This window comes from Penaeus japonicus, unplaced genomic scaffold, assembly GCF_977035675.1.
Source record: "Penaeus japonicus unplaced genomic scaffold, GWHDUDI00000001_assembly GWHDUDI00000030, whole genome shotgun sequence".
Taxonomy (NCBI): domain Eukaryota; kingdom Metazoa; phylum Arthropoda; class Malacostraca; order Decapoda; family Penaeidae; genus Penaeus; species Penaeus japonicus.
Window position 1 is genome coordinate 1,688,702 of NW_028234432.1, and position 11,617 is coordinate 1,700,318.

General features: G+C 34.1%; 1 protein-coding gene across 9 annotated transcripts in view; it reads left to right on the forward strand.

Annotated features, from left to right (window-relative positions):
• Positions 1-10,045, forward strand: part of Ogdh (oxoglutarate dehydrogenase Nc73EF) — a 57,684-nt gene extending 47,639 nt beyond the window's left edge. For 6 of the 9 annotated variants that reach the window (XM_043036488.2, XM_043036513.2, XM_043036520.2 and 3 more), the window contains 4 exons: positions 122-269; positions 534-688; positions 5,196-5,348; positions 6,994-10,045. In XM_043036488.2, coding sequence (XP_042892422.1) covers positions 122-269; positions 534-688; positions 5,196-5,348; positions 6,994-7,093 — 556 coding nt within the window. In that variant the 3' untranslated portion in view covers positions 7,094-10,045. The remainder of the gene's footprint in view (positions 1-121; positions 270-533; positions 689-5,195; positions 5,349-6,993) is intronic. The other 3 variants (XM_043036535.2, XM_043036542.2, XM_043036551.2) reach the window with 1 other exon arrangement.
• The last annotated feature ends 1,572 nt before the right edge of the window (positions 10,046-11,617 follow it).

An 11,617-nucleotide genomic window follows, 5' to 3' on the forward strand; every position in this document is an offset into this window, starting at 1 on the left:
TTCATTGCTCTTCATCATTTTCGTTGACTGTAAAATTGCTATTTGCACTGCAACATCTTCTTTATTTTGAAGATATATGTGACATTTTTGTTTTATTACTATGCAACACCTCATTTTCCAGAATGTACCCTGAAGCTGGTCCTGCCTCAAACAACCCAGCCAATGTTAAGCGACTCATTTTCTGCTCTGGTCGTGTTTACTACGACCTTGTTCAGGCTCGCAAGGAGGCTGGGTTAGAGGAGAAGATTGCTATTGCACGTGTGGAACAGGTAATTTAATATAATTTCTGTTCTGGTTCTGTGTTGAGGCTTCAGTGGAAGTTTATATCTATCCAGATATTTTTTTTACTACACCAAATTTTTGTCTTGTTTTTGACATTTTATTTATTCTACTTATTTTATTTATTTTATTTGTTTGTGTCTCTCTATATATATCTGATACCTAATCTCAATTTTCTGAGCACTAATAATAAAGATATGAGAATATATATACCTTTCAAACAACTTTTATAACCTTTATTATAACATTCTCAGATTGCACCATTCCCATATGACTTAGTCATGAAGGAGTGCGCTAAGTACGCAGATGCTGAGCTAGTCTGGTCACAGGAAGAACACAAGAACATGGGAGCTTGGTCATACATCCAGCCTCGTATTGCCACTGCTATGAACCATGAACGTCACATTTCGTAAGTACTGTAATATCTTACTATTTGAATGAGTATTGGTCAGTGACACAAATCCTGATGATAGGTTATTGAAGAGCATTCATTAAGTTTGTTATTCTGCTAATGCATTGTGAAAGTTCTGGATGAGAATCTTACCAGACATTGATATGATGATAGATGGAAAAAACACTCCACATATGCGTATTATCCATTTCATTAGATTCAGGAGGTAAAGTCAAAATGTTCTCCAGATTTTATATAACAGAATTTGATTGAAAGGCTGTTTGAATGCTGGTAAATGTCAGTAGTGGAATGTAACAGCATTGATAGAAACAGGCTTGATTTGGCTGTTTGTTTCTCATGGTAACTCTTGCCAACTATATGGAAGAGGAAACTTTTTAGAAGAATATGGTAACAGTTAGAAAGAGAAAAGGATTCTGTATGTTTTTGTATTTCAAAGAAGATTGGAGAAGTCAGAAGTCAAACGTGGAAGTTTTGTGGTAACAGCTCCACATCCACAAATTAAAAAATCAATCTCTTTGGTTTTTATATTATTTTAAGTTTATGCATGGCTTTTGATACTCTTGTATAAGGTTTTGTTACTATGAATTGGTTGCTTGTGATATGAGGAAAAGGTGAAATACTGAAAGAAAGTTGAAAGTGAAGTGAGGAATCACATTATTTTGTTTGGGTCTTGAATACTTTTACTGTAACAATTCATAACATTCAGAGGGCATATAATCAGTCCCATTATATTAAAATTGAAACAAAATCACACAAAGAACTAACACTTTTTCCGTGAAGATATTTAAGGAGTATTTTCTCATTCTCTGTCTCATTCTCATTCTCATTCTCATTCTCATTCTCATTCTCATTCTCATTCTCATTCTCATTCTCATTCTCATTCTCATTCTCATTCTCATTCTCATTCTCATTCTCATTCTCATTCTCTTTCTCATTCTCATTCTCATTCTCATTCTCATTCTCATTCTCATTCTCATTCTCATTCTCATTCTCATTCTCATTCTCATTCTCATTCTCATTCTCATTCTCATTCTCATTCTCATTCTCATTCTCATTCTCATTCTCATTCTTATTCTCATTCTCATTCTCATTCTCATTCTCATTCTCATTCTCATTCTCATTCTCATTCTCATTCTCATTCTCATTCTCATTCTCATTCTCATTCTCATTCTCATTCTCATTCTCATTCTCATTCTCATTCTCATTCTCATTCTCATTCTCATTCTCATTCTCATTCTCATTCTCATTCTCATTCTCATTCTCATTCTCATTCTCATTCTCATTCTCATTCTCATTCTCATTCTCATTCTCATTCTCATTCTCATTCTCATTCTCATTCTCATTCTCATTCTCATTCTCATTCTCATTCTCATTCTCATTCTCATTCTCATTCTCATTCTCATTCTCATTCTCATTCTCATTCTCATTCTCATTCTCATTCTCATTCTCATTCTCATTCTCATTCTCATTCTCATTCTCATTCTCATTCTCATTCTCATTCTCATTCTCATTCTCATTCTCATTCTCATTCTCATTCTCATTCTCATTCTCATTCTCATTCTCATTCTCATTCTCATTCTCATTCTCATTCTCATTCTCATTCTCATTCTCATTCTCATTCTCATTCTCATTCTCATTCTCATTCTCATTCTCATTCTCATTCTCATTCTCATTTTCCTCATACTCATTCTCATTCTCATTCTCATTCTCATCTCATTCTCATTCTCATTCTCATTCTCATTCTCATTCTCATTCTCATTCTCATTCTCATTCTCATTCTCATTCTCATTCTCATTCTCATTCTCATTCTCATTCTCATTCTCATTCTCATTCTCATTCTCATTCTCATTCTCATTCTCATTCTCATTCTCATTCTCATTCTCATTCTCATTCTCATTCTCATTCTCATTCTCATTCTCATTCTCATTCTCATTCTCATTCTCATTCTCATTCTCATTCTCATTCTCATTCTCATTCTCATTCTCATTCTCATTCTCATTCTCATTCTCATTACCATTCTCATTCTCATTCTCATTCTCATTCTCATTCTCATTCTCATTCTCATTCTCATTCTCATTCTCATTCTCATTCTCATTCTCATTCTCATTCTCATTCTCATTCTCATTCTCATTCTCATTCTCATTCTCATTCTCATTCTCATTCTCATTCTCATTCTCATTCTCATTCTCATTCTCATTCTCATTCTCATTCTCATTCTCATTCTCATTCTCATTCTCATTCTCATTCTCATTCTCATTCTCATTCTCATTCTCATTCTCATTCTCATTCTCATTCTCATTCTCCTTGTCATTCTCATTCTCATTCTCATTCTCATTCTCATTCTCATTCTCATTCTCATTCTCATTCTCATTCTCATTCTCATTCTCATTCTCATTCTCATTCTCATTCTCATTCTCATTCTCATTCTCATTCTCATTCTCATTCTCATTCTCATTCTCATTCTCATTCTCATTCTCATTCTCATTCTCATTACCATTCTCATTCTCATTCTCATTCTCATTCTCATTCTCATTCTCATTCTCATTCTCATTCTCATTCTCATTCTCATTCTCATTCTCATTCTCATTCTCATTCTCATTCTCATTCTCATTCTCATTCTCATTCTCATTCTCATTCTCATTCTCATTCTCATTCTCATTCTCATTCTCATTCTCATTCTCATTCTCATTCTCATTCTCATTCTCATTCTCATTCTCATTCTCATTCTCATTCTCATTCTCATTCTCATTCTCATTCTCATTCTCATTCTCATTCTCATTCTCATTCTCATTCTCATTCTCATTCTCATTCTCATTCTCATTCTCATTCTCATTCTCATTCTCATTCTCATTCTCATTCTCATTCTCATTCTCATTCTCATTCTCATTCTCCTCATTCTCATTCTCATTCTCATTCTCATTCTCATTCTCACTTCATTTTCATACTCATACTCATTCTCATTCTCATTCTCATTCTCATTCTCATTCTCATTCTCATTCTCATTCTCATTCTCATTCTCATTCTCATTCTCATTCTCATTCTCATTCTCATTCTCATTCTCATTCTCATTCTCATTCTCATTCTCATTCTCATTCTCATTCTCATTCTCATTCTCATTCTCATTCTCATTCTCATACTCATACTCATACTCATTCTCATTCTCATTCTCATTCTCATTCTCATTCTCATTCTCATTCTCATTCTCATTCTCATTCTCATTCTCATTCTCATTCTCATTCTCATTCTCATTCTCATTCTCATTCTCATTCTCATTCTCATTTCATTCTCCTCATTCTGATTCTCATTCTCACTTCATTCTCCTCATTCTCATTCTCCTCATTCTCATTCTCACTTCATTCTCCCCATTCTCATTCTCACTTCATTTTCCTCATACTCATTCTCATTCTCATTCTCATTCTCATTCTCATTCTCATTCTCATTCTCATTCTCATTCTCATTCTCATTCTCATTCTCATTCTCATTCTCATTCTCATACTCATACTCATACTCATTCTCATTCTCATTCTCATTCTCATTCTCATTCTCATTCTCATTCTCATTCTCATTCTCATTCTCATTCTCATTCTCATTCTCATTCTCATTCTCATTCTCATTCTCATTCTCATTCTCATTCTCATTCTCATTCTCATTCTCATTCTCATTCTCATTCTCATTCTCATTCTCATTCTCATTCTCATTCTCATTCTCATTCTCATTCTCATTCTCATTCTCATTCTCATTCTCATTCTCATTCTCATTCTCATTCTCATTCTCATTCTCATTCTCATTCTCATTCTCATTCTCATTCTCATTCTCATTCTCATTCTCATTCTCATTCTCATTCTCATTCTCATTCTCATTCTCATTCTCATTCTCATTCTCATTCTCATTCTCATTCTCATTCTCATTCTCATTCTCATTCTCATTCTCATTCTCATTCTCATTCTCATTCTCATTCTCATTCTCATTCTCATTCTCATTCTCATTCTCATTCTCATTCTCATTCTCATTCTCATTCTCATTCTCATTCTCATTCTCATTCTCATTCTCATTCTCATTCTCATTCTCATTCTCATTCTCATTCTCATTCTCATTCTCATTCTCATTCTCATTCTCATTCTCATTCTCATTCTCATTCTCATTCTCATTCTCATTCTCATTCTCATTCTCATTCTCATTCTCATTCTCATTCTCATTCTCATTCTCATTCTCATTCTCATTCTCATTCTCATTCTCATTCTCATTCTCATTCTCATTCTCATTCTATGAATTGGTTGCTTGTGATATGAGGAAAAGGTGAAATACTGAAAGAAAGTTGAAAGTGAAGTGAGGAATCACATTATTTTGTTTGGGTCTTGAATACTTTTACTGTAACAATTCATAACATTCAGAGGGCATATAATCAGTCCCATTATATTAAAATTGAAACAAAATCACACAAAGAACTAACACTTTTTCCGTGAAGATATTTAAGGAGTATTTTGCTAACAATGCTAACCTTCAGTAGCGAGCGTGTCAAGATTGCGCGCGATTCAGAGGACCAGTCTTGGTACGAGTATTGGTTCCCTTGGTTCTTCCCATCATCGGGCCCACCTGAACCCGAGAGCCCAGCTCCAAGTCAGGTTCATGTAGCCTCCAAACCTAAACGACCAGTGAGGTGAGCATCTACTCGCATAAGAGTACTTGCTACCCGTACAGATTCTTTGGTCATTTTAAAGTTGCTGTTTTTTTTTTTCTCTTTCTTTCTTTCTTGTTTGGTTTATTTCTGTATCCAGGGACATTATTGCTTGCCTTGTAGAAATTCATCTTCCTAATTTTATGCGAGATCTTACTGTCACGGTTTAAGTAAGGCAATGTATCATAGATGCACGTACCAAGACTGACTGTGAGTAAGGTATGAGAAGAGTGGTTGTACAAGGTTTTAGGCCGAGATTTGAGGGCTTGCATCGTTTAGCGTGCTAGGTTAGTCTTTTGAGTAAGAATGAGGGATACTTTCTTCTGTAACATGAGTTAGGGTTGAAAGAGCTGCCATAATTGTTATTTTCTTCTATGCATATTTGTATGTGACATCAAAAGATTATTAATTGATTTTTTGTTAGTTTGTGTTTAATACTGTTCATGTTTTTATTATAATAATAATAATAATTATTATTATTATTAATATTATTTTATTATAATTTTTTTTTTTATTTGTTTATTTTTTTCAATGTGGTATTCTCACTTTTTCTCTAATACTTCAAATGGAGATGAAAGCAAAATATAATTGCAGGGGTGAATGATATATAATTGAACATTTCATTAAAAAATATAATTTTATTGTGATTACATTGCAAGTTAAATGCATCACTGGAAAAATTATACAAATCTCCCGAATCAACTAAGAACATGAAGATAAGGAACATATGCAGAAGTAGACCAGAATAGTTAATTAATATATATATATATATATATATGTATATATATATATATATATATATATATATATATATATATATATATATATATATATTGTATAATCACTTATAAGCTGTGATTAACTTAGATTTTCTTTTATTTAAAACATTATAGTCTATATGTTATTGAATTGAGAAGGGATTTCTTTTAGAGCTTTTTTTCTCACTTGTTCTAAAAGTGAGATACCTTTTGAAGTCCTTTGGGACTACGCTGATGCAAGGTCTACAGTCTCGTCCTTTGTTATATCACTATTGTATTATTATTATTACTATTTTTTAATGAAACTTACTAGGATTTTTTTTTTTTCTTCCATTATTCTCAGAGCATGTTCCTTATGTTTAGTTCTTTTTTGTATAATTAGATAATGTATTTTTTTTTTTAAGTTAAATTAAAATAAATGCATGATCATCTGAAGGTACTGTTGTAAACAGTTGAAAAATTATGATCATAAAAAGGATCACTCAGTCTAAAGGAAGTTGATGTCCCAGTGAAAAACATTAATTTGATTTTTTTTTCTCATCTCTGTCTCAGTTTCACAGTTTGCCTTTTACTCCCTCACTCTCTTCATGTCTGTATGTCCATTACTTCGTTCTCACACTCAACTTCATTTTAACAAGGTCTGCTTTCTGTTATTTATGTCATGCTTATCTTTCTCTTTTTCCTCTGTTAACATAAGCCCATTGCCTCCATTGTTCACTCTTTTCTTTTCTCATCTTTACTCCTTTTTTTCCCCATAGTATTTCTCCTATTAGATTATTCAACTATCTCTGTTTCTTTTCTGCAGCCATTAGTCATTGTTTCTCTTCACTCAAAGTATGTATTTACAAAACGTATCTTTATCCCTCTAGATACGCTGGCCGTCCAGTCTCGGCCTCCACCGCCACCGGCAACAAGAAGACCCACATCCGCGAGAGCAAGCAGCTCCTGGAGGACTCCTTGGCATTGTAGAGATGTCCTTGTGCATTCCTCCTTGTGCTGATGGGGAAGATAGATAAGCAAGCCAAGCCATCCGCAAGTAGCCGAATTCGGCCGACGAAGTGCGAGAAGGCCAAGTTCAAGATGACTCACGACATAAAGTGCAGACTTGTTGCAATGGAACAGTGCGAAGGGAAGGGGGGAGGGTAAAGGAAAGAGGGAGAGAGTAATGAAACTCAATATTTAGAACATCTTGGTGTTGTTCAGAGGATGCGTTGCGGGGAAAGTTGGGATATTTTTCCTTTTTTTTTTTCTAGGTTCCTTTGTTTATTCAAGTTGAGCTGTGTAATTGGGTCATTTGAAGGGAAAAGCAAGTAGTTGTGAAAGATGGCAACTCATTTTCTGGTGATTAATTGATCGGGCTTCTGATGCGTTAGCCGTCTTCTTATTTTGCTGTTTATTACCTTTCATTATTTATTTTCTTTCGAGCAGTTATATTGGGTTTTCGATCTTGAAAAATGTGATGATGAGTTACTGTAAATAGTAGTGTAATAAAAATACTACAAGTCTGTCTATAGGAGGTGGGTCCCAATTTCTGTGGGATCATATTTATATACTTGTATATTTACTTCTTCAGTAATATGAGTTGAAAATGCAGCCCCATAAGAAAGGAAAGTTTTGCTCATAGATTTGATATGTAAGAGGCTGGATATAATGCTGGGAAGATAGGTTAATATTTATGTAAAAAACTAAATTATAAAAAAAATAAGATTTTTAAGTAACCTTTCACTGCACATAAAGTACTGCTGATTATAACATTTGTACTATTGTTATTTGCTAAAAATATGATAATGAGAGCAGACTGCTTTCCTGTAGATTAAACTTGCTAGATAAGAGTAAATGAGGAATGACATTAAGCACAAGAGGTTGTGGTATGTATTAGCTGCATTTAATTTTTGTTTAAATCATTTAATCGTAAATGGTTTAAGCATGTCTGTATTTGTCTGTATAAGAAGGAACCATTTATATTTTTTGATGTAAGGATAATGGTTTGAAGCAGTATACATTTAACATTGGAGTAAAAAAAATGCAGCTTAGTGTGAAACAAAGCTCAGTGTGTTTATGAGATCTGATTAGCAAGTGTGTGAGGTTTCAGTTGTATTGTAATGCTCAATTGGTTGATGGGACTGTGAGAGGTTAAAGTGTGAGTTCAGTGTTTGAATTGCTGATCATATCTCTTGCACAATCAACAAATTTTGACACTGACTTCTTGATATAGAAATATTTTTCAGTAGTTTTGAGCTTATAGGCCTATCCCTTCCTTTTTAACCTGCTTCCTCTTTGCTGCTTCCTTCTATACCTCATATCTCTCTCTCCCTGGTTATCTTCCTTTTCTCCATCTCTTGTGTTTTTTTCTTTCTGCTCTTTGGATTTCACTGTCACACTCCTTTTCTGATTCTCAATCCATTCTCTCTCTCTCTCTCTCTCTCTCTCTCTCTCTCTCTCTCTCTCTCTCTCTCTCTCTCTCTCTCTCTCTCTCTCTCTCTCTCTCTCTCTCTCTCTCTCCTCTCCTCCTCCTCCTCCTCCTCCTCCTCCTCCTCCTCCTCCTCCTCCTCCTCCTTCTCCTCCTCCTCCTCCTCCTCTCCCTTGTTGCTCACTAATGCCCCCTTTGTCACGGTATAAGGGTTGTCCAAGTCTGAAACACAGTGGATTTTCCACCATTGTGATGTTCAGTAGTGACTCAAAAGCCTACCTAATGTTGAACTATCAGTGCTACTTTAGCCTGTGTATGTGACCATGCCATCTCACAGATGGTGCACAGTTGAATATTTATGAGGTTACACCTATGTGTTGCTGGAATACTTAAGTTTACAGATAGTCATTCTAAAGTTCCATGTCACATCATTGTATGGTTGACTCTACCCCATCCCAATGAATATTTCACAGGCTCTTTTTAGAGTATTTCATAAAGGGCTCTTGTTAAAAGGAAAATTCCTTTTTATCATCTTTTGGGAAAGCCCCAGCAGTAGTGACACTAACTATAGTCACTTGATATAACTGAGCTTTATTCACTTTTGTCAGCATAGTTCTCTTATTTAGCATAGTATAATTAATCTGCAGTTGTGTTAGAAGCAATGTCTTTCTTTACAGTGTATTGACCTAGTCCAGCTACCAAAGTATGAATTTTAACAATGGCTTATTTGAAGGTGTACATTTAAACTTATTATTACCATAATAATCTTACCATCAGAGCAGTTCAAGTTTTTAAAATCAGCCTCCCAGATAACAATTCAATCCATATAAAGAGTTTTTGTATTTTATTAAATACATTTTGTTTGTAGATAATAGCAGAGCCACATGGGTACCCTTTGCATGTACTCTGTTTTGCGTAGTAATAATGGCAACACTTATAGTTCATTATACAAGTAGATACAGTATGTCTTAATCTATTAAAGAGTAGTGGTGTTCAGATTTGATTTACAAGTTTCTTGGTTGAGCGAGTGTGGAAACGAGAATTTCCTGCTTTTCTTGGAACTTTATTATTAGCTTAACTATTTTACAACTTGTTAACCACCTGTAAGGAATCGTTATGATGAGTACTTTAGAGCTTAACCCATGCAACAACTCCAGAAAATTTGGAATTAGCCATTTCGTCACATACTATGTTTGGTGTTGATATTCAGTTTTGAGCACCAAGTGCCTGATCACATCCACAAAAATGTGTAAAAGTCGTATTGCACCGTTATATTTTATGCTAGTTCTACTTCTTTAGGATTGGTATGTTAACTTGCACTGGTAAAGCCATCCTGAGAAGCACATACCAGCCCCCTGTACTATGCATAATACCCAGACATCAAATAATTTTTCACTGGTACTGAATTTTTGCTTGGGAAACCATCTCAGTGAAGATTGTAAATAATGTTTTTATTTTACAAGCAGTGCTGTACAATGGTAAAATAAGAAAATATATCATACTACAATGTTTTCATTTGTTTTAGTTACATGCTTATTCTGCTGTTGTAGTTGAGAGGTGTTGCAGAAGTGAAAGTAGTGTTACTGAATACATAAGAAGTAAGCAGAATACAAACTACATAAATAGTGTTCATAATTTCGTAATAGCAAAAGAAGAACTGTTCTCAAGTATAATGAAATTATTAGTATGGTTGGATCCGTCTTGATGTGTATGTATTCTCATGAGAGATAGATTGAACAGATTATTAAATACAACTACCATGTGATTAATGTCATACACACTACATAGGGGTATTTTAATGCTCGCGGTCATCAGGAAGTGGATGGACATCAAGTTACTGGTCTTTGATAGGCATACGATGCTTCACTTCTTTGATGAAAATAGTTCTGCAGAAAATAGACAGATTCCATGTAACAGTGTGTACCAGGAAATAAGAGCAACTTTAGAGTCAAATACTCTCAACTTTATTTCAATGGCCTGACTATATTTATTCAAATTTGATTCCTCATGTAAAGAACTTATGATGCCCATATGACTATTATATCCTGGAAAAAAAACTTTCCATTCTTTAGTAAGTTCTCTTGGTCAATTAGGATTAGACTGGCTTTTATTTTTTCTTCTTCACTGCATCATTTCTAGTAATTTTCACTCCTTTCTTTACAATTATAAGACATAAAAAGGGTAAAATAAAAACAACTACTGATGGAATGATTTTATTGGGAAAAATATTTTTCAACATCTATATATCATGTGTATTATTTTGGCTTGGCTAATGCAATAACAGGGAATTAGCACACACACTCAACAGTGTATATATGACTGGTAAAGACACAATGAACACAGAATATATATGTATATTTTGTGACTTTATAAGAGTAGTTAGAAAAGTAGTGAGAGAAAGAAAATTTTATAACAGGACTATATGGCAGATACTAGTTCCGAAAAACATGACCAGAAGCTGGAAACATTAATTACAGAAAATACAGTATGGAGAGAAAGCTTATTTTGTCTGTACAAAGATAATAATGTTAGTGCGGACTTGTACCGATACAAACATTCATGTAACTGGGTACATGAGAAGAGGATTGCAATTCATCTGAAATATGTAGATACGAGTTCTCCAAAATCGAGACATGAAAAAGACCCAAGTTTATATATCATCTTAGATCCACTTTAAATGCAATTAAGAACATCACATCCCACATTTTATTTTAGTTTATCAACACGTGTGTTATGATTTTGATTTTAATATGTACAGAGCTAATATTATACAAAACTAAATAATATAAAAAATTAGTATGATTTATGTTGCCTGAGACAATAACTTTCCATTGGTAGTGAACCTGAAACAAATATAGATATTGATAAGTTATAATCACTGCAAGATTTCCACATTATGACTGTAATGTGTTTGTGTATTATATGTGTGCGTGGGTGGTGTGTGTGTGTGTGTGTGTGTGTGTGTGTGTGTGTGTGTGTGTGTGTGTGTGTGTGTGTGTGTGTGTGTGTGTGTGTGTGTGTGTGTGTGTGTGTGTGTGTGTGTGTGTGTGTGTGTGTGTGTGTGTGTGTGTGTGTGTGTGTGT